The following is a 23,553-nucleotide window of genomic DNA, read 5'->3' on the forward strand; positions in this document are numbered from 1 at the left end:
CCATACTTTTGAATAGAATAAAAGCTGTTTTAGAAAGTATAGTTAGATATGGTATTACAGTATGGTTTGGGAACCTAAATGTACAGCTTAAGTCTAAATTAGTACATCTGGTGTCGACAGCATTAAAAACTGTTGGACAAGGAGATCAGTTGAATCTTCAACATTTATATGAGAGTTGCATCCTGAATCAGGTACAGAAAATTGTGGAGGACCAAACTCACTTTTTGTACTCGCAGTATGAAATGCTCCCCTCTGGTAGAAGATATAGAGTCCCAATGTGCAAACTAAATCGGTATAAGAATTCCTTTGTGCCTGTATCTGTACGATTATTGAATAATTGTGTATCCTATTAATTTTAAATTTGTAATGTCTTAACTCAATTGTCTTTTTTATATGTTTATGCAGCAACATGTAGTCCACAACAAATTTCCTTTCGAGGACAATAAAAGTATACTACTACTATACTACTACTACTAAAAGCCATTCTCTTTGCGAAAAAACTAAATCGGGATCCTCCGTTGTATTCGTTGTGAATCGTTCAGCGTCATCCACGTTAACTAATCTAACCTCCATGTTGATTTTGTCATAAACATACGTACACGCACATCCTCCAGATAAACGGAAAGCATATTTCACTGAATCTGACGGCTCGTGAAGAAATCGCGTTAAGCATGGCCCATGCGTTTCTCGTTTTTTTCGTGGAGCTAAAGTCTAATCCTCCATAGCCTCAGTAATCCTTCTCTCGGGAGTTTTGGGGTCTGACGCCATAGCCATTTTACTTTATCTGATTTGTAAAAACCACAAGTAGTATTTCACTTGAAGTTTCCGCTGGTTTTTAAACACTAGGTGTCATTATGGGAGGGAGGGAGGGGGGAATTCCCCATGAGTGATGTCATTTGTGTCATCCAATGACATCTGAGAGGTGTGTCTTAATTTTACACAACCTATGAGCTTTGAGAGGGGCGTGTTAGGGGGTGTGGTCTCTTCGGGCCGTTGCATCGGTTTTCTTTGGTCATTTAAGTTCGGCCACCGAGATGACCGGATGTGTTTTCTATTTGGGAGCTTGAAGGGGGTGTGGGAATTTCCCACAGTGACATCTGTTGGGGGGCGGGGTAGGGGCGGGGTTTGTGTGTGTCTCTCTGTAGGCCTCACAGTGCTTCATTTCTGACTGGCCTCCGGAGTGAGTGGACGCTCTCCACTCTGCTCCACCACAACGAAACACTTATATATCTTTAAACTCCGAGTCTTTAACAGTTGGGTATGTAAAAACGTAACACTTTTTAAACTAGTTTGTGTTTTATGTAAAAGTTTTACAAATACTGTCTGAAAGTTAAATGCTTACAAATCAATCTTTTCTGTAAATTAAAAAAACTCTTAACTTGTTTTAATGTTTTAACATCTTTAAATAACACTGACTCATTTTTTAATATCTCTTTTAGAGAAAAATGCAATTTTAACTTATTTCATTGATGTTTTAAAAGTGATGAATGTACATCTGTCTTCTTTAATAAAAACACTGATCTCACACTCTGGCTATGTCTTTATTGTAAATTTTTTACAAGTTTTAATTTACACTGTTTAGAACTACTGAGCGTGCGAAATTTTCCCACGCTTCAGATGTTCAACCCCTAAGGAGGCGTGACACAAATCTGGGCCCGTATTCATAAAGAATCTTAATGCAAAGAGTAGCTCCTAGTGACAAAATTCTAAGAAAATTCTTAGAAATGTGGGCGTTTACTCTTAAAATTAAAGAAAAAATCCTAGTAAAGAAAAAAGGACTTCAGAAAGCATCTTAACCCTTAAAAGAGGTCTTAATGTCAAAATTGTTAGGAGCACGGACGAGGACTTTTAAGAGGCTTAAGAGTTTCTTTAGCAGAGGAGAAAATGGCAGAAAGACGAAGAGGGAGAAGAAATGTGTTGCAGACAATGAATAACAGTGAGTTAATAAGACTCTATAGATTAGATCGTGCAGGGATCATGTTTGTGACTGATCTTATTAGAGACACGCTAACATCTCCGACACAGCACAGAAATGCCATAGCGCCAGAAATGAAAGTAATCACTACATTACGATATTTGGCAACTGGGAAAATTCCATGTTTGATACATTAAAACCAACATTCAAACCACCACTTAAATAGACATGCCAGCAATCAGTGTAATTGGAAAGAGTGGAACAATTTTTATCATTCTAAGCCAATCAAATACCTTATAGGAAATTAACAGCATGGTAAATAAAAAAAAAAAGGATTTATATACACATATATAATGTGTGTGTGTGTGTGTGTGTGTGTGTGTGTGAGAACGGTCAAATAGGAAAAATTACGCATGTAATTTCAAAGTGAAGGCTTAGAATAGACCCTATACTTAAAATCACTTTTTTTTTTTTTCTTCTTGGACAACCAACCAATCACAGTCTTCAAAAGATTGTGTCATACATAGCAACGGGGTCAACCCCGCCTCCTTACTAAGATGAAAGTTTTTGTCTTTTCCTTACTCAGAGTTGCTCTCAGATCGGTCCCGAATTGCTCTTAAGCTAAGACTCCTACGTAAAAGTTTTTAAGCTAAATTAAGAGTTTTCTTAGAGGATTCTTAGAATCTTTATGAATACGGGCCCTGGCTCTTTTGTTTTGACCCCTGACTTTTATATGCTAATACATAGCAACTACGCATAGAGGAAGGGGAGGGCCTGTGCCCCTGCCATGATGGAACCAATCTTCATTTTCAATTTAGCAAACGGAGAGCAAACATCTCTTCTGCTCAAGGATTCTAAATTCAAGGATATATGATTTTAACCAGAGACAAAAAGACCTCCTAATTTCACAGATGGTAAGTTCACTTCAACACCTTTAAACCTTAAAACACTTGATAATTTAACGTCTTATTTCAAACAAAACAATCTATTTTATGTTTTATCTATGTAAGGCAGTGTTTTGTTGTGTATTAGATTAAAATACTCATACTTGATCATTTACCAATTCAAATAATATGAACTATTATTCACTATCTTATGTTTTATCTATGTAACGCAGTGTTTTTATGTTTATCTAAGTCAGTGTTTTGTTAGATTAAAATACTCATACTTGATAATTTAAATTAAATTAATGCACTAAATTAAAACTCGAGTTAACTCATTTCTCTTACAGAAACCGACAGCCTTAAATTGACCAACTGTCATTAGAGAGAATAGAGGGCACCTTTCGTCAAAAAACTGACAGTTTTATTGCTTTATGGCCCTCAAAGCCCCGCCCCTTTTGACCGTGGGAATTTCCCACGCTAGCTCCTCCCACTTATGGGCTGTACAGTACACCGTGGGAATTTCCCACGCTAGCTCCTCCCACTTATGGGCTGTACAGTACACCGTGGGAAAATCAGGGCCCGTATTCATAAAGATTCTAAGAATCCTCTAAGAAAACTCTTAATTTAGCTTAAAAACTTTTATGTAGGAGTCTTAGCTTAAAAGCGATTCGGGACCGATCTGAGAGCAACTCTGAGTAAGGAAAAGCCAAAAACTTTCATCTTAGTAAGGAGGCGGGGTTGACCCCGTTGCTATGTATGACACAATCTTTTGAAGACTGTGATTGGTTGGTTGTCCAAGAAGAAAAAAAAAAGTGATTTTAAGTATAGGGTCTATTCTAAGCCTTCACTTTGAAATTACATGCATCATTTTTCCTATTTGACCGTTCTCTCACACACACACACACATTATATATGTGTATATAAATCCTTTTTTTTATTATTTACCATGCTGTTAATTTCCTATAAGGTATTGGATTGGCTTAGAATGATAAAAATTGTTCCACTCTTTCCAATTACACTGATTGCTGGCATGTCTATTTAAGTGGTGGTTTGAATGTTGGTTTTAATGTATCAAACATGGAATTTTCCCAGTTGCCAAATATCGTAATGTAGTGATTACTTTAATTTCTGGTGCTATGGCATTTCTGTGCTGTGTTGGAGATGTTAGCGTGTCTCTAATAAGATCAGTCACAAACATGATCCCTGCACGATCTAATCTATAGCGTCTTATTAACTCACTGTTATTCATTGTCTGCAACACATTTCTTCTCCCTCTTCGTCTTTCTGCCATTTTCTCCTCTGCTAAAGAAACTCTTAAGCCTCTTAAAAGTCCTCGTCCGTGCTCCTAACAATTTTGACCTTAAGACCTCTTTTAAGGGTTAAGATGCTTTCTGAATTCCTTTTTTCTTTACTAGGATTTTTTCTTTAATTTTAAGAGTAAACGGCCACATTTCTAAGAATTGTCTTAGAATTTTGTCACTAGGAGCTACTCTTTGCATTAAGATTCTTTATGAATACGGGCCCTGATTTCTTTTTCTAACATTTAAACTAAAACACATTATAGAACGCCCTTTGACTTTATGAATACACAAAAATGACAGCTTAATGATTTTTATATTTTGTGCATTTATTTAAAGACTGCATGTAGGCCTACCATTTTGACGCTTGTGTTACCTTACTTCTTTGGCAATATTAAAGGTTTTTATGAAATATTATTTATATTTTTCAGCACATGTAGTCAGAGTTACAGAAAATAATAATAGTGCAAGAAAAAAGGCGATTATGTCTTATTTATTTTAATCAGGTTTGTTAAAAGTATGCTTGAATGATGATAGTTCATCTGCCCTACCATGTATTTGCTATAACAATGAAAATATTTGAAAAACCTGTTAAAATCAAGTAATGATGCAATCCTTTAAATCTTACATTTGAGTGCATCAGAATTAAATGGATGTAAAATTATTATCATGTGACATTTTATTTAACGCGATAGAAAAGACAGTGACACCAATGACACAATGAATCACCAATGACACACATAAGACCAAAGATCATTATTCTTCAACCATAATTATGTAGATGAGACTAAATTGTTACATTTGGCATACAATCTAAATTAATAGCTTCGAATAAAGTGTATCTATAAATGGGGGTCACCGGTGTCACTGGGGTTCTCCCATAAGAAAAGAGACACCAGTGACAATAACACCAGTGATAATTTTCATGAAAAATACCATATCTTGTCAATCATATTGGATATTTGGAAAACGCCTCGGTTACGACTGTAACCTCGGTTCCCTGAAGAGGGAACGAGCGTTGCGTCGAGATTGACGCTATGGGGAACGCCTTGCGTGATGATGTCTTGAAGCACATGTAAAATCAGTCCAATGGTGTGGCGGAACGTCAGAGGCGGGTGACGTCACGTACCAGGAAACTATAAAGCCTGCCCGAAAACAGAAAGCGAAAGCTTCGTAAAGTCTGAAGTAGTCGCTGACAGGCATGAAGGAGATATGGCAAGGTGACGCAACCCTCGTTCCCTCTTCAGGGAATCGAGGTTACAGTCGTAACCGAGGCGTTCCCTTTCAAGGGAACTCGCGTTGCGTCGAGATTGACGCTATGGGGAACGTCTATACCAACGCCACCATAGCTACAAATGTCTGTCCTGTGTGAATCGAGTGAGCAGCACTAGGATGACAAAACCTGAGACCCCGGAGTAGAGTCTAGATCCAAAGAGTAAAACCTGACGAAGGTGTGCGGTGAGGACCAGCCTGCCGCATCACAAACGTCCTGAATGGAAACTCCTGATATAAGGGCCTTGGAGGCCGCCATACTCCTTGTAGAGTGAGACCGGACAGCCAAAGGAGAAGGCTGTCCGGCCGTCTCATAAGCAAGTGAAATGGCCTCAACCACCCACTTGCTCATTCTTTGCTTAGATGCAGGGGACCCTTTCCTTGTGGACCCAAAACACACAAACAATTGATCAGTTTTACGCCACAGGGCAGCTCTGTGGACAAAGGCATCTAACGCCCGAACTGGGCAAAGCAAATTATTTCTTTCCTGGTCCGCATTCTGAAAGGGCGGAGGACAGATGGCCTGCAGAATGATAGGTCTGACCACATTAGTGGGGACCTTAGGGATATAACCTGGTCTTGGATAGAGTATACAATGAAATGCCTTGACCATACCAGGTGCAAACTCTAAGCATGAGGGGGCAACCGACAATGCCTGTAAATCCCCTATTCTCTTAAGAGAGGAAATGGCGAGGAGGAAAAGAGCTTTCAATGTTAAAAACTTAGCAGGAACCTCCTCTGCTGGCTCCCAGGTTCAAATGGAGCCAGGGAAAGACCTTGCAAAGCAACGGCCAAATCCCAGGTGGGCACCCTGGAATGAGCTGCAGGCCTCAGCCTCAAAGTGCCACGGAGGAAACGAGATACCAAAGGGTCCTTCCCCACAGACATTCCACCCAAAGGAATGTGGTAAGCACCTATGGCCGCCACATAAACCTTTAAAGTGGACGGGGTTAGACCTGCAGTGAACCGCTCCTGCAGGAACTCCAGCACTGTACCAACTGGGCAGTTAACTGGGTCCAACCGACGGTCACTACACCAGGAAGTGAAAACTCTCCACTTGAGGGCATAAAGTTTCCTCGTGGAAGGAGCTCTGGAATGTAGAATGTCTGTACGCGTCTGTACCATAGCGTCCAGTCCCAGAGGAGCTGGATGCGTGAGGGAGAACCAAAGTGGACAGTGAGACGTCTCTCGAGACGCAAACAGATCCACTTGTGCTTGGCCAAACACCCTCCATATCTGCTCCACCACCTTGGGGTGGAGCCTCCATTCCCATGGCCTCAGCCTCTGTCTCGACAGAATGTCTGCTCCTAAATTCTGGTCCCCAGGGATGTAAGCTGCTCTGAGCGACAACAGCTTGTCCTTGGTCCTGAGCCACCACTGCAGGGGCCTCATGTGCAGTAGTCCAAAAGGTATCACGTTGGAAGCTGCTGCCATAAGGCCCAACAGTCTCTGAAACTGTTTGACAGTAAGTGACTGGCCTAGCTTTATACTCTTTACAGCTACAAGGATGGACTCTATGCGTGGCGGTGACAGGCGCGCCTGCATCGACACTGAATCCCAAACTACACCCAGAAAAGTGGTCCTCTGAAGTGGAGTGAGTACACTCTTCTTGGCGTTTAGCCGTAACCCCAACTCTTCCATATGTGCGAGGACGACATCTCGATGTCGAACCGCCAACTGATGCGACTGAGCTAGAATCAACCAATCGTCGATGTAGTTCATGATGCGAATACCCTGAAGGCGCAGGGGCGCCAGGGCTGCATCCACGCATTTGGTGAAAGTGCGGGGTGATAAAGCTAGGCCAAATGGAAGACCTCGATATTGGTAAGCTTTGCCCCCGAAAGCAAACCTCAGGAACTTCCTGTGATAAGGACGGATGGAAACATGGAAATATGCGTCTTTGAGATCTATCATGACAAACGAGTCCTCGGACCTGATCTGTGGCACGATCTGTCTCAGTGTTAACATCTTGAACTTCAGCTGCATAACTGACTCGTTTAGAACTCGAAGATCCAGAATGGGACGCAATCCCCCGTCCTTTTTTGGAACTATGAAGTACCGACTGTAAACCCCGGCTTCCCTGCTGGAGGGAGGTACATATTCTATGGCCCCTTTCTCTAACAGAGTGTTCACTTCTTGTTCCATAACCAGAACCTGCTCGGGAGCCACCACTGTGGATAGGACCCCCATAAACCGAGGTGGGCGAGACCCAAACTGTATTTGATACCCTTTTTCTACGGTCTGCAGGACCCAACGAGAAACATTTGGCAGTAGCTTCCACGCTGTCAAATATTCTACTAGAGGTACCAGTCTCACGAGACTGGTTTCTGGATTTTGTTGTTGTTGAATAGTCGGTTCGTCGCCCTGTAACGGCGCACCGGCAGGGAACGACTGAACGGACTGCTCTAATACCCTCTTCAGAGGGGGCGGGCATCCCGAGGCCACTACGTCTTCGGGTGGTCCTTGAGATATGTGCTCGCCGGAGACGGCTGCGCCCTGAAGCACCGGAGGTGGCAGGGTTGGCAGAACGGTCCCCTGAGGGCACCGAAGCGAGACGGGCACCGTAAAATGAGGTGTTGACCGCTCTACTTCGGGGGGGACTACCCTCATTTTCCTGAGCCCTCGAGCGTCAGGGTTTTTTCCCCCGCAGCCTTCTTGCCGATAATAACGGTCCACAGATCCGTTCTACCCCTCGAAGGCTGCTGGGTTTGAGAGCGCCCTCCGTGTCCCCGTGATTTTTGTGGGGGAGCACGGGAGGAAACGCTCTGTTTCTGAGTGGCACGATGTGACGAAGAGCTCATTTTGGAAGTGTGAGGCTCCTGATAAGAGCGGCGGGGAAGGAGTTTTTGAAGGGCAGCTGCCTGCTTAGATGCCTCTTGAAATTTCTCAACAGCAGAATTGACAGCGTTACCAAAGAGACCTGAGGTAGAAACAGGCGAATCCAAAAGAATATTCTTTTCTTTCTCTTTGATGTTACTGAGGTTGAGCCACAGATGCCTCTCAGTGGCCACCAGGGCTGCCATAGACCGGCCGATGGATTTAGCGGTCTCCTTGGTGGCCCTGAGAGACAAATCTGTGGCTCTACGTAGCACAAACAACCTCAGGACCAATCCCCCCGCCCTCATCTAGATCGCCCAATAATTCAGCTTGATAGGCTTGCAAAAGTGACATGGTGTGAAGACACGCTGCAGCCTGACCAGAAGCAGAATAAGCCTTGCCCACCAGAGAAGATGTTACTCTGACGGGCTTGGTGGGCAGAGCTGGAGCCTTTAGGGAAGATGCCGTCGCTGGAGAGAGATAGCTCGCGAGCGTCTCCTCCACCTTCGGCATTTCCCCATAACCATACTCTTTATAGTTAGAAATGGAAGAGTAATTGGATGTTTGTGCAGTGAAAACTCTGTAAGAAACCGGTTTCTCCCACGATCTCGACACCTCGGTGTGAAGATCGGGGAAAAACGGGAGGCTCTTGCGCTGAGGCTGTGATCTAGTAGGCAGGAAACGTTCGTCGAGCTTACTTTTAGAACGAACGTCCTGCCTATCCGCTGGCCACTCAATACATAATCTCTCAACTGCTCTAGTCACAACCTCTAAGAGCTCTTCAAATGCGTGAGACTGAGGTGGCGAATCCTCAGACTCAGCATCAATACTGACAACATCCAGCTCCTCAGAACTGGATAGTTGCAATATTGGTGCGTCCATCGGGGCGGAAGGAACCGCAACGCGTGCTTCCGAACCCCGAGAAGAGACACTGGATCTATCAGGTGAAGGCTGAGATAGGGCTGGGCCCGTCTCAAACCCCGCTGATACATCCATTTGCAAACCCCAGGTCTGTGATCGACGCCGTGCCTCGGCAGCGGCGGGACCAGAGCCCTGGGGAACGCGAGTCTGAGCGTCCTCGTTAAAGAACGCCAGGCGGGATCGGAGCGTACGCAGAGGGAGCGCGTCACAATGCTCACAGCCAGCACCCTCGAGTGCTGACTGGGCATGCTCTTCACCCAAACAAACAACACACAAAACGTGAGTGTCCCCACCCGTTAAATAACGCGGGCAGGGGTGCACACACTGTTTGAATTGCTGCTTGCTCGCCATGACTTTATATATATATATTTAGTTATATATTAACATTTAGTTAGTATACCATGATTAACAAGATATGGTATTTTTCATGAAAATTATCACTGGTGTTACTGTCACTGGTGTCTCTTTTCTTATGGGAGAACCCCAGTGACACCGGTGACCCTCATTTATAGATAAACTTTATTCGAAGCTATTAATTTAGATTGTATGCCAAATGTAACAATTTAGTCTCATCTACATAATTATGGTTGAAAAATAATGATCTTTGGTCTTATGTGTGTCATTGGTGATTCATTGTGTCATTGGTGTCACTGTCTTTTCTATCACGTTAAATAAAATGTCACATGATAATAATTTTACATCCATTTAATTCTGATGCACTCAAATTTAAGATTTAAAGGATTGCATCATTACTTGATTTTAACAGGTTTTTCAAATATTTTCATTGTTATAGCAAATACATGGTAGGGCAGATGAACTATCATCATTCAAGCATACTTTTAACAAACCTGATTAAAATAAATAAGACATAATCGCCTTATTTCTTGCACTATTATTATTTTCTGTAACTCTGACTACATGTGCTGAAAAATATAAATAATATTTCATAAAAACCTTTAATATTGCCAAAGAAGTAAGGTAAGTCTTTACATGCAGTCTTTAAATAAATGCACAAAATATAAAAATCATTAAGCTGTAATTTTTGTGTATTCATAAAGTCAAAGGGCGTTCTATAATGTGTTTTAGTTTAAATGTTGGAAAAAGAAATCTGATCTTCAAAAGGTGTCAGAATTGAGGTGTCATTTTTGGGTTTCATCTTTCTTTCACACGTTCTCCTAGAACAGCGGTTCCCAAACTTTTTTTCCTGCGCACCCCCTTCTATGTCCCAACCGGGTTGGCGCACCCCCAATCCCCACTTCAAAAAAAATAACGCAACAAAGCTTTGTTTTATCGCCATATAAAGACTCATGTTTAATCATGCGCAAATAACCAGAACACGCATGACAATAACAACATCAACAAAGTTTCAATATAATGCAACAAAGCTACGCACAAGCTTCCACAAGAGGACGAGTGACAGACACAGGCTCAGTAACATAAAGCACGGTTATTTTCAGCCGCGTAATTTAGTTTTATTTAAAAACGAAATATTTTGTAACATTACACATGTGACATGTTTTAAGGTCACTTTTGTTTACTTTAATGCATCCTTACTGAAAAAAAAAAAATCGGACTAACCAACACATTTTTGAACGGCAGTGTACATTCAGATTCAGTTGGTCATTATTGCAATATAAACACTATCAGAGTGATCAACAAGGTATATCTTCATTTACCAGTCGAAGACGGAGCATCTTTCTGCTATTATGTTTACTCCGTGCACTGTCAAGGGGCTTCATCATATCTGTCGTGGTACCGGTCTTTGCAGCAATTATTTTACCGCAAATACTGCATCGCGCGCTGTTGGCATCGAGCCTGGAGAAATGTAGCCACACTTTTGATCGACTTTTCCACATCTTTAGGGAATTGTGTGTGTGTGCTCGCGTCTCATATGAGTATGTGCGCGGAGAGTGTGCTCGGGTCACATTGAGTATGTGTATGTGCGCGACAGCCGCGACTCGAGTTTGTGTGTGTGTGCTCGCGTTTCATAGTGTATGTGCGTGGAGAGTTTGTGTGTGCGCGCGGGCGTCTCATATGAGTGCGTGAGCGACTTTAGGTGTGTCGAAAACTAATAAATTATAGTTTTTTTTATTTAAAATAAAAGGAAAAGGAATTTACAAAGGAAATGTTTACTGTTCATGTTTTTTTTATTGTGTGGAAAAATCCCACTTAAAAAAACAGACCGCCATTACATTTTTCCTCTCGCGCACCCCCTGGTGGTAGCTCGCGTTCCCCTGGGGGTGCGCGCACCACACTTTGGGAATCCCTGTCCTAGAACAACAGGCTGGGGGACAGCTCCCCCAGGAAGAGGACGATTTAGCTTATCAGCACAATCACTGGATAAGAGGCTATATAAAATGTAACTTCCTGGCTCTTTTGTTTTGACCCCTGACTTTTATATGCTAATACATAGCAACTACGCATAGAGGAAGGGGAGGGCCTGTGCCCCTGCCATGATGGAACCAATCTTCATTTTCAATTTAGCAAACGGAGAGCAAACATCTCTTCTGCTCAAGGATTCTAAATTCAAGGATATATGATTTTAACCAGAGACAAAAAGACCTCCTAATTTCACCGATGGTAAGTTCACTTCAACACCTTTAAACCTTAAAACACTTGATAATTTAACGTCTTATTTAAAACAAAACAACCTATTTTATGTTTTATCTATGTAAGGCAGTGTTTTGTTGTGTATTAGATTAAAATACTCATACTTGATCATTTAACAATTCAAATAATATGAACTATTATTCACTATCTTATGTTTTATCTATGTAACGCAGTGTTTTTATGTTTATCTACACTCTTAAAAGAGATTGAACCTTTGGGGTTCAAAAAAGAACTTTAAAGTGCAAATATGAACTTCTAACTATAAAAAAGGTTCAAAGTTGAACCTATAGGTTCTATAATGATCCACTGATTATTTGGCACATGTTGTCAGTTCATTTTAGAACCTTTGTTGTGGCAGAAGGGTTCATATAAGAACCTGGCCTGTTGTCCAGGTTCCTTTTTGAACCTTATAAGATGGACTGTAAAATATATTTTTTTTTTTTTGTTATTAGGCCCTTGCTTTGCTATTAGCCCCTGAACATACAAGAATGGAACTTTTAAATTTGTACACATTCAAAGCACTTGATCATTAAAGATGCTCCATTATTGTTGTTCACCTGTTAGTTTAAAAAATACTTTGCACAATTATAAGCAAAACTACAGCCCTGAAAAAACCCTGCTTTCAGGTTGATAAATGCAACTTTTTTTTTTATAGAGAAGTCAATAAATTATAATTCAGTAAACATTAATCAAAAAAGAATTTCTGTAAATTGCAAAGTGAACTACAAACCTTTGCTCTTATATATATATTATGTCATATAAAATTTGATGAAAGTGATGCTTTTGAAAACATATTTCTGACAATAAATGAAATTTTTTTGAAATGGCATGTCTATTTTGTCTCGGCGGACCTGAGATGAGAACAATCGGAACACGGCCGTCTTGTTCAGCTGCTTAATCTCGTTGTCAGTCGACCATGATCGCGCACAGCTGTATAGGCTAGCCTACTCAGAACTCCGACACGGATAAATAAATGTACGCAGCAATATATAATGAATGTTCCTTTGAGATCCGTAGTTCCAGAACCTTTTACTGCCCTAAAAAAAAAAAAAAAAAAAAAAAAAAAATCACGCTGCCGGCCGCCGCTGCTGCATCAGCAGATCAATTTGGTCAAGTTCAGCACAACGTAAGGAAACAACACGGTAAGGAAAATAAGAATAAATGTGTAATCAAGTGATTACTGATTAACAGTCCTAATGTAAATTCTAAATGTCCTAAAACCTGTTGATAGGCTACTACAACAATGCAAAGTATATGCTTTTAACCTTGCAGTTTTTATCATGTAAGACTCAATTTCTCAATTTCTTTGCACAAAACTCTCCAGAAAGTGCCATTTAATGGTCTTTTTTTTTTTTTTTTTTTTAATAGGCCTATATATATGAATTTATTTTTACATAGTTTTCTTTTTTTTTTTGATACAGATATAGGCCTAATCTATTGAAACGTTGAAACGTATTGAAACGTTAATTAACTATTAATTAATTACTCTTGGATTCTTCTAACAAAAATGACATCCAAGAAGTAATAATAATATCAATAATAATAATAATAATTATTATCATTTTTTTATTATGCATAACAATAATACTGTTCTGATTAGCCTACTGTTTTTTTTTTTTCCATATTAATAGTAGGCTAATAACATGCATAGCCTACCTATTATTATTATTATTAAAAGTTTTGAAAATTTTAACAATGTATTTGTTTGCACACAAAAATAAGAACACATAAACCTCAATAACATATTAATTTTTGTTTAGCCACTTTAATTGTGCTAATACTAAATAATAACAATTCATTAATAATTTAATAAAATTTTTACATTAATCAAAATCTTCAATGGTCTGTGCAAAAAAATAAAAAAACCGTTTAAACCGTTATTTTGTTGCGCGACTCGCGTGACGTCAGCTGATGGACTACTAGAAGATCGACGGTAAATATTTTAGGTAAGTCACAAATAAAATGTCAAAATAACTATAAACATTGATATCTGCGATAATATAATGAGTGTAGTGTGTCATAATAAGGTTTGAGCTCATTTTGTGACTCTTCTATCGACAGTAAGATCGCAAAATTGATTGGATTCAGACATTGAAAAAAGGTAAGAAAAAAACAAGAACAATTTGTGGTTTATATTTGTTTTGTTTGTTTTTACCTCTACCTCCTCATTTTTATTTTAGTAACAATATAACGTTAGTAGCCTAATACAATGTATTTTTAGTTGGCTTATTATGGATATAAGGCCTAAGCTATAATCTTTTTAATTATTTACATCAGTGGTTCTTAACTAAAATTCATTACTAATTCTAGCTAATTAACGTTATTCAGTTTCATTTTAATTTCTAGTTAAAATCAAGAAATATATCAAACTAAATTGAAGATTTTAATCAAACTAGTGTTATTTTTGCGCAATTGCTCAGGGAAAATTAACTTACCCCATAGCGCCATCTAACGTACAACCAGTATAACCGTTTTGAACGCAGAAAACTTAACGGTATAACGTTATACATAATACATGTATATCATTTGTTGTATTACAAAATGTTTAGGGATAGTTCACCCAAAAATGAACATTCCGTCATCAGTTACTCAAATTGTCAAACCTGTATCATTTGCTTTGTTCTGATGAACACTAAGGAAGACATTTTGACGAATATTTGTAAACCAAGCAGATCTGGGGAACCATTTACTTCCATAGGAAAAAATATATACTATGGAAGTCAATAGTTCCAGTTAACTGCCTGGTTACTGACATTCTTCAAAATATCTTCCTTTGTGTTCAGCAGAAGAAATAAATTCATACAGGTTTAAAACAACTTGAGGGTGAGTAAATTATGACAGAATTTTAATTTTAAAGTGAACTATCCGTTTAAAATTCTTCAAAGTCAGCAGAACAAAGCAAGTATACAAGTTATACAGGTTTAGAAATCAGAGTAACTGATGACAGAATGTTCATTTTTGGGTGAACCAAAAACCTTTATGCACTGTTCGATTTCTGGTTACAGCCTGTATGGTACGGGTAAAATTGACCCTAATTGGATTCAGTACAATTCCCCAAAAATCATGCTATGAAAAAACAAAAAAACAATCAGGTACAAATAATTAACTTTTAATATCAATGCTTTTCACACATTACAAAGAATAAATATATGAATTTATGATTTATAAAAATGCTTTGAGAATTGACAGTCTCAGATGCCCATATATGGCAAAAAAAAAAAAAAGAGATTAAAATCAGTATAAACATAACAGGCTTGCAGAACCACTGCTATATATCTTATTGACATTGTTCTACCCATATTAGATTCTGATAATGATTAATTGTTTATCCCCATATTAAGAAAATGTATGTGATAACACATTGTTCTCTAAATTTTAACACCATCTTTTCTGTAAACAAGGATGAGCACAGAGGTGATTCAGTGGACAATCCAAGATGTGGCTAATTGGTTGACTGCAAACAGTTTCCAGGAATTCATCCCTACATTTCAAGGTTAATCTGACAGAAATGCCCACTCTCTTTAACTGTCCACTATGCAACAAACAAACATTCTCCCTAATTAAACAGATTCGTCATATTGGCCTTTACCATCAAAATGAACCAAAATTTGAATTCACATGCGGATTGAACGGTTGTGGCAAAACCAACAAAACCTTCAGTTCCTATAGATCACATATTTATCGCAAACATAGAGACCTTCTTTCATTGGTCAGTGAAGAAGAGGAAGCTTGTGATGATGATGAACATTGTAACTCAGAGGAAGATACGGAGGACTTTCATGAAGAGGAGTTACCTAACACTAATGTGGAGGATATTGCTAACTGCAGAGAGTTTAGCACAGAAGATTTACTGCCAAACCTCAAACGCAATCTTTGTCTCTTCATTTTGAAATTAAGAGAGAAGCATTGTATTGCAGCCACAGTTCAGTTCAGTATTGTGGAGAGCCTGCAAGTCATCTTTCAGGAGTTCACCACTCATTATGCTGAGATTATAAGATTTCATCTTCAACAACAACATCAAATTGACACTGATGCTGATGACAACTTATCTGAACTACTTGATCAGCAAAATATGTTTGATGAATGCCTTCGACAGATCAGTAGTGAATGGATGCTTGAGCACTATTGTGAAGATGAACTTGAATACATTGCACCTGTACAAATTCCGCTGGATCAAACAGAGCGACATGGTGCACATTTCCAGTACATACCTCTCAAGGCTCTGCTGAGAAAGATTGCTCATAATGAGGATGTGTGGGCAATGCTTAACCAAGAGAAAACACCCAAACATCAGGATGTTATGGAGGACTACACTGATGGAGACCAGTTCAAAAGTTGTGAGCTTTCTTCCTTATCCAATGTACGTCTACATTTCTACATCGATGAATTTGAGATCGTCAACCCTTTAGGCTCTAAAAGGGGAAAACATAAACTGACAGCTGTGTATTTTAAACTCGGAAACATTGATAAGAAATATACATCAAAACTTGAGAATATTTACCTTTCATCATTAATCAGACATCGGTATATTGAAGAAGATCTTACCAACTATAACAATCTGTTTCAGCCTTTGATTGAAGAAGTGACATCTCTTGAGACAGAGGGAGTGACTCTGTCATGTAATGGGGAAAGCAGAAGATTCTATGGCACAGTAGTCACCATCTCAGCGGACAATCTTTCAGCTCACTCTTTGATTGGGCTGAAAAGAAATTTTTCACATGGGAGAATATGTCGTTTTTGCATGGCCACAAAAGAAAACATCACTACCAAATTCAAAGAAGAGGACTTTACTCTAAGAGACAGTGCTAATTACAGATACCACCTGCAGGCTGTCTGTGAAAATCCTGACAATGGGTCAGTTTATGGTGTGCAGAGAGAGTGCTGTTTCTCATCACTTAACTATGCTCCTACAGTGATAACTCACTTGTTTCCACCTGATGTGATGCATGATATCTTGCAGGGAGTTATTCCTAATGCTCTCAGATGGATTCTTCATCAGTTAATCAAGGATAAACACTTCACTCTAGATCAACTGAACTATGAAATTGAAAATTTTTCATATTCTGTAAATGATAAAACATCTAAGCCACAAATCTTGACGGAAAGAATGTTGCGAAGCAGAGGTCAAATCTCTGGTAAAGCTTCAGAAACCTGGACATTGTTTCGACTACTACCACTAATGGTCGGATCTTATGTACCTCCAAACATGTATTGGAACTGCTACATCTTACTGTGTGAAGTGGTAGATTTGATCATGGCCCCAGTGGTTAGAAGATCGTGGATACCCTATCTTGAGGAGAAAATAACAGAGTTTTTGGCAACATTTCATGAGCTTTTCCCTGGTGGTGTCATTCCAAAAATGCATTTTTTAGTGCACTATCCTTCACTTATGCTGAAATATGGGCCATTAATTCATTTGTCTTGTATGCGCTTTGAAGCAAAACATCAATATTTCAAGAAAATGGCTACTGTTGTTTGCAACTTCAAGAACATCACCAAATCACTTGCTAGAAGGCATCAGCTGAGACAATGCTGGGAGCAAGCTGAGAAGAAAAGCATTGGATATGAAGTGTGCCATGCCTCAGGAGCTTGTGATGTCCCATCAAACACCCTGCCTTCTTTAGTTTTGGCCACACTGGAATCACAGATTGGAAGACCTCTGTCAAATGAAGTCCTACAAAAAACAAATTCCATCACAGTTAACAATACAGCTTATAAAACTGGAGAATGCAAAGTGATTGACACTGTACACACTGAAGAGATTCCACTTTTTCTCAAGATCAAAGCAATATATGGACACACTGGTTCGTGGTACATGTTTGGAAAAATACTCACTCCATTTAAATTTGACAGTCATCTCCATGCATACAAAGTTACCGAAACATCTTGGTGTGCCCTTGAAGTAGGGAAAGAGTTAGCTTTCCATGGACTGGACACTTATAAAAACCTGGAAGGAACTCTTTTGATCCCCTTGCGGCATCGGATTACTAAACATTAGGATGTGTATGTGCATTTATACACAATTCTTAATGCAGTTTGGTGGAAAATGTCAAAGGCCTACTGACTCTTGTTGTTTTTACAGAGAATGAAATTGATGGGGACACTTTTGTAAACCTAACTGAAAATATGATATCAAAAATATTTCCGAAAATGAAGGATCAAGTTAAATTTATAAGATTACGGCAAAGCCTAAAGACTGAGATGCCTTCTAAGACCACACACACCAATCATGAGTAAGTATGTTAAAATGCACTGAGTACTTTTTTGCACTTATATAAATAAAGAAGATTGCTAGTAGCTAGGTATGTAATCCTTTTCAGATACGTAGCCAAACAAATGATTTTTAATAATTGTTTTTTTTTTTTTTTTTTTTTTTTTTTTTTACTTTTTGGAAGGACTTGAAATATTAAAACCACAGATCAGAATCTTGCGCTGGCCATTACACTCACTTATACTGACACCTACTGGCGTGCGTCCGTGCAGTATCGTGCAAAAATAACGGTTTACAGTAACGGACGTGACTGTTAAAACGTTATTCGTAGTGACCCATGATAGATTTATTTTGTGTTTTTCCTAGAATGGGCAGTTTGTGCCTTTTGCATGATAAACAACATAAAGTAGCTCTGGTATTACAAAACATTCAGTGGCACATGCCATCAAATCAAATGACTTTAATTGATATTAAAATATTACAAAATTAGGCTATTTATTTAGGATTTTGTGTCACAATTAGGCTACGTCAATATAGGTGCTCGATTAATCTAATTAATATAGTATCAGATCATGCTGGTTAGACTGAATAATGAAAGTAAACACTTACAGTCTGCGTTGGCGCACGCGGTGGAATTTACCATAGGCCTACAATCCCAACGTAATCCAATCACATAACATCGACCGCCCATACAATATCAGTCGGAAACATTCTATGCACTATATGCCCAAGCTACAGTGGGATGAACATATTACACTTTGACTCAATTATTTACAATAACGCGCACCACATTATTTTCTACCTTCTTTATGGTGCCGTATCAAATCTCACGTTAGTTTATCCTAACCCGCGAGAATTCAGAGATTAAACCACGCCTACTGTGCATACGCAACACTTGAACAGAACGCTGTATCTTCTTTCTCAAAAAAAAAAAAAAAAAAAAAAAAAAAAAAAAATTTGTCTCCTCTCCAGTGTTGTGAGTTGTGACAAACATACAAAATAACACATCTCTGATTCACTTCTTTTTCTATAGGACTTCATTTGTTATTTCACATGGGGCAAGCTCATCACAGAACTTTGCTCAAACAGTGTGGCCAGCAAATTATCAGCTACCAAAATTTCCTGTGGCAATACAAAAAAAACTTGATGAGGAGAGCAGAGATTTTTGTTCTTCAACAGGACGGAGCAAATGGAGATCAAAAATAATTCAAACACTGTTTGATCAGATGTGCACATATACATGGTAATTATCTAGCATATTTAATGACATAATTTTAGAGCATGATGGAGGACACATTTTTTTCTCTTTTTTTTTCAGGTATCCAACAAGTGAACAATACAACAAGGTGTGTTCAGCCCTTGTTACTAAATACCAATTCTTGAGAGACAGGACAGGAAGGGGATATGTAAGAACATGACAAAGAGTTTTTCAATTTCATAAACCCTTTAATACTTCCTTGATATTGTTATCTTGAAGGTTATACATGTTTAATTAATATTTTTCAATTAAAGGAGTCATGGCATGAGATTATTAAGAACAAATTCAAGAAAGAAAGATCACCCTTGGTTGACATTGAAGAGATAAATAAAGTTCGCAGCAGATTCGGGAAAGTAAAGAACCAGATGATTTCTCAGAGCATCCAACAGACAAGTGTCACCAATAAGGTAACTAATAAAGAAATAAGTATGCCAAATGATACTACACCTTAATGGATATCTACAGTATTAGATGTCTTTATTTATTTTTTTTTAGACAGAGGATCTATCAGGTATCCAAGACAAGCACCAAAAGAGACAAAGGTCTGAAGAGGTAAGAGTCACAAATAGAATAATCTTCAGGATTTAAGAATAGGTATGTTATTTAAGAATAGCATACCTATAAGTATGTTTTTTTGTGTGGAAAGAGTGAATCAGGAGAAGATGAATACAGCATAGGGATCCACTTGGAGAAAATGAGAACAGAATGCTTGAAGAGGACACCAAATATCCGACTTTTACAAGACTGCATGGCACGGACGAGGAATGAGAGGGCAGACTACGTGAAACATCACTCCACAAAAGAAATACTATCACGCTATCCAGCCTTCAAAATCCCCTCAATTGTGAGTAGAATTGTATTCCAAATTATGACTTCAAAGCAATGAACATTTGCACATTTGAACATTTTTGTTAATATTTTATTTTCCTTAATAGCTTGTATTAGAGTTTGAAAGCATACTTGATGCAAACATTGAAAAGAACATTCTGAAAAATCTTGCCCTGGTGGCACCGAAAGTTATTAATGAGTGCCACAGAAGAGAAGTCGGGGTGGATATTTGTGCTGAGTTGGCTGAAGCGAAAAAAACCCATATTGAATTGGCACATAAAGGTAATATATATAAATGAAAATGTAATCAATTTGTTTTTATGGATAGTAAATACAATTTTGCAATTAACACTAAACTACCCATATTTTGACACTTTTACATTTAAGGTCTCTCAATGGCTGCTGCTGTCCTGCTGCTTCCACTTTTATTCAAAGAGAGTCCAAGATCTCTATATATTATCAATGAGGTATAGTATACTTAAAAAAAATTTTTTTATACCCCATCTCTTTGGATGTGTGCAGGTATGACGTCAAAACCCCACACCCTGGTTCACTCGAGATTATATGGAATTTATAATGGGAGTTTTCAATTTATTAGTAAAATAAAGCCTGTGGTAAACATAATTTGACAACATTTTGTCACCCATATACCGAAAACGCGAATTTTGAAGCAATTTTCATTTTTGGAAAAGTACGTTTCTAATAAGTAACTATATAAGACAATGTGCATATGCAGTTAGTGTAAAACAAAATGTCAAAGTATCATCAAGTTATGATTAGCACAGGCTTCATTTTGCTCATATATTGAAAACTCCCATTATTAAACCCTATTGGAAACTCTCAAAGGAGCCAGTGACAAATGACTCTTCTGTGTTCTGATGTCATTCTGATGCACCACTCTACACCAGCAGCAACATCGAGGGAGTAAATGATGAGAGCATTTTGGGGAAACTTTTCCTTTAATGGTGTCCTATAAATTTGTGTATAATTTACATTTATAATTGGGATTTTCCCACTGAGATCCACTTCTAGTATTCTTGCAACCAAAACATTCATTATTAGTTTTATGACTATATTTAGACTAGAACATCCTAATATTCAGCTAATTTCACCAGTTATGATGTCACAAAGTCACAGATTTCTTAATGACCAATTCTTTTTTTAACTTTTTGAAAATGTTTGAAAAAAAATTATAATTATAAATGGTATTTTAATTGCTATATATCATTATACCTTATATAGCATTATCCTTTCTTTGTTTAGGAACCCCGTACACCCAACCCTGTGCTGTACATAAAGGGACGTGCCTTGGTTGAAGAGTCTCTCCTAGAAATATTGATGGAAGGGGAGAAGGTCTGTGAAGTGGATGATCTGACCATGGCTCTTGCTGTTCTGATGGCAATACACTTCATCTTCAACATTGAGTATGCTGCAAAGATGAGAAACACCCTGAAATTTGTTGAAAAGTTTTTAATGTGCCATAACGCAGAAACCAAAATACCACCCACAGTGATTAAAATGGCTAATTTCTTGTTTGACTGAATGTGTGTGTGTGTGTGTGTGTGTGTGTGTGTGTGTGTGTGTGTGTGTGTGTGTGTGTGTGTGTGTGTGTGGGTGTAAATACATGATGTAAATACATGGAATGGGTTGTTGTGAACATTATATTTTTTTCCCCATAATATTCTGCATATATACATAATATAAATAATAATAATAATAGTATAATATAAATAATATAAAATATATCACCCAGAGATTAAAATAGCCAATTTTGGCCAATTCAATATATTGTATGAGTGTGTGGGTGTGTAAATACATGATGTAAATACAATAAATGGGTTAATAATATTTATTGTGAATATTCAGTTGCATTCTGTTCGTTTTTTTCATGATATATAATATTCTATAATCTATATTCTCTATATTCTATTCCAGTTTTAATAAGTCTTCATTTGTACTTTCTGTCCTGTGTTCACATTTGTATATGCCTATATTAAATAAATATTTCAAGAAGAATAATAGGTTGTGTCTGTGTTGTGAAATGGGATTAAAGTAGTAATTTATAATAATAATACATATATACATACCAAAAGTGTGTATAAAAAAGTTCAAAATGGAACCCATGCGGTTCATTAATGCACCTTTAAGTAAAGGTTCCAATTAGAACCTTTTCAAAAAGGTTCAAAAATGAACCTTAAGGTTCCTCCACAGTTGCAATTTCCAGGAACCTCAAAAGGTTCATTTTTGAACCTTTTCTTCTTAGAGTGTATGTAAGTCAGTGTTTTGTTAGATTAAAATACTCATACTTGATAATTTAACATTTCAAATAATATGAACTATTATTCACTATTTTAGTTTTATCTGTAACGGTCACCAGCTGGAGTGCCCTTGAGAGCCACCAGAGGGCACTCCACATAAGACTATTATCACTCACAAACTACATTTCCCATAACTCACTGCCCGGACTCATCATCACTTATCACTGATCACATTCACCTGTACCTCATTCACTGATTGCATTCACCTGTGTCTCATCATCCTGTTAGTCTCAGTCTATTTATACCATGTTCATTCATTCACTCACTGTGAAGTCTTGTTTAGTGTTACACTGCAATTCCGAGCGTTTTCACTGGTTTCTTGTCTTCTGGTTTATTTGGATTTCTTGCCCTGTTCCCTGGATTACTCTTTTGCCTCTGGTCCCTGCCTGTTTTGTTTGTTTCTTTGTTGGTTTGTTTGGACTGCCTACCTGTAGTGGTGGGCAGATCGAGGCTTCGTGAAGCAATGAAACAGTTGAACCAAATGGGCCATATTGTTTCGAGGCTTCGAATCAATCCGACACCCGTCTCAACGGTGACACCTAGTGGTCACTTGCAGATGTTGATCTGAAACAATCTTGACGGGCCATTAATTTTTTTTTATTAATTTTTTTTTTATTATTGTATTTTTCTAATAGGCCTATGTGATGCTTATAACCTATAGGCTCCTCACTGTGCATAATGTTATTTTGGTCCTGCAAAACGAATATTAATAAAATAAATCAAGCCACAATGTCTCACTTTTTTAGAGATTTTTATTAAAAAATATGAATTTCTCTGCTGTGGAAGGACTTAGCCTACTTCTTTTTTTACAGATAATTTCTCCAGCCTTTGAAAAAATCCTTTCACAAGGGACACTTGTTGCTGGCATGCAAAGATATTTTTAGCTAGGACATACAAATGAGGAAAGATTACTGCTCTCTCTTTCCAGTAAGTTAGTGGATCATGAGTTCTGGGCAAATACGCAAATTTCAAATTCTCCTCAAATGGCGCATCATGGATGATGTATTGTTGCAGTAGGCTAGCTGCCGATCACAATACACACATCTCACTTTATTTGGGGTTTCTAAACGGAAATGCTCCCACACCACAGATGTACGGCATCTCTTCTGGGGAGCCTCCATTTTATCTATCTATCCAAATCTATCTATCTATGTATCTATCTATATGAATCTATGTATCTAGATATATATCTATAATCTATCTATGTATCTAGATATAATC

The 23,553-nt window shown here is 38.2% G+C and overlaps 1 protein-coding gene and 1 long non-coding RNA gene across 3 annotated transcripts; one reads left to right on the forward strand and one right to left on the reverse strand.

The window, feature by feature from the left end:
- Positions 1–14,810: 14,810 nt before the first annotated feature.
- On the reverse strand, positions 14,811–18,753 carry LOC309504312. The gene is made up of 2 exons (XR_014208056.1): positions 18,538–18,753; positions 14,811–17,391 (listed from the first exon to the last, which is right to left on the reverse strand). It is a non-coding gene; the product is annotated as an uncharacterized lncRNA (long non-coding RNA).
- Positions 17,391–22,042, forward strand: LOC309504311 (sterile alpha motif domain-containing protein 3-like). Of its 2 annotated transcripts, XM_082177354.1 has the most exons (10): positions 17,391–17,720; positions 17,800–17,950; positions 18,962–19,171; positions 19,247–19,334; positions 19,441–19,593; positions 19,682–19,738; positions 19,833–20,030; positions 20,122–20,296; positions 20,402–20,481; positions 21,278–22,042. In XM_082177354.1, the coding sequence occupies exons 2-10, from the start codon at positions 17,844–17,846 to the stop codon at positions 21,554–21,556; spliced, it is 1,347 nt and encodes a 448-aa protein (XP_082033480.1). In that variant the 5' UTR covers positions 17,391–17,720; positions 17,800–17,843; the 3' UTR covers positions 21,557–22,042. The 2 variants fall into 2 exon arrangements, with proteins under 2 accessions (XP_082033480.1, XP_082033479.1); XM_082177353.1 differs by having other exon boundaries at positions 17,391–17,950.
- Positions 22,043–23,553: the final 1,511 nt, after the last annotated feature.

Source organism: Leuciscus leuciscus, assembly GCF_965113295.1.
Source record: "Leuciscus leuciscus genome assembly, chromosome: 8".
Taxonomy (NCBI): domain Eukaryota; kingdom Metazoa; phylum Chordata; class Actinopteri; order Cypriniformes; family Leuciscidae; genus Leuciscus; species Leuciscus leuciscus.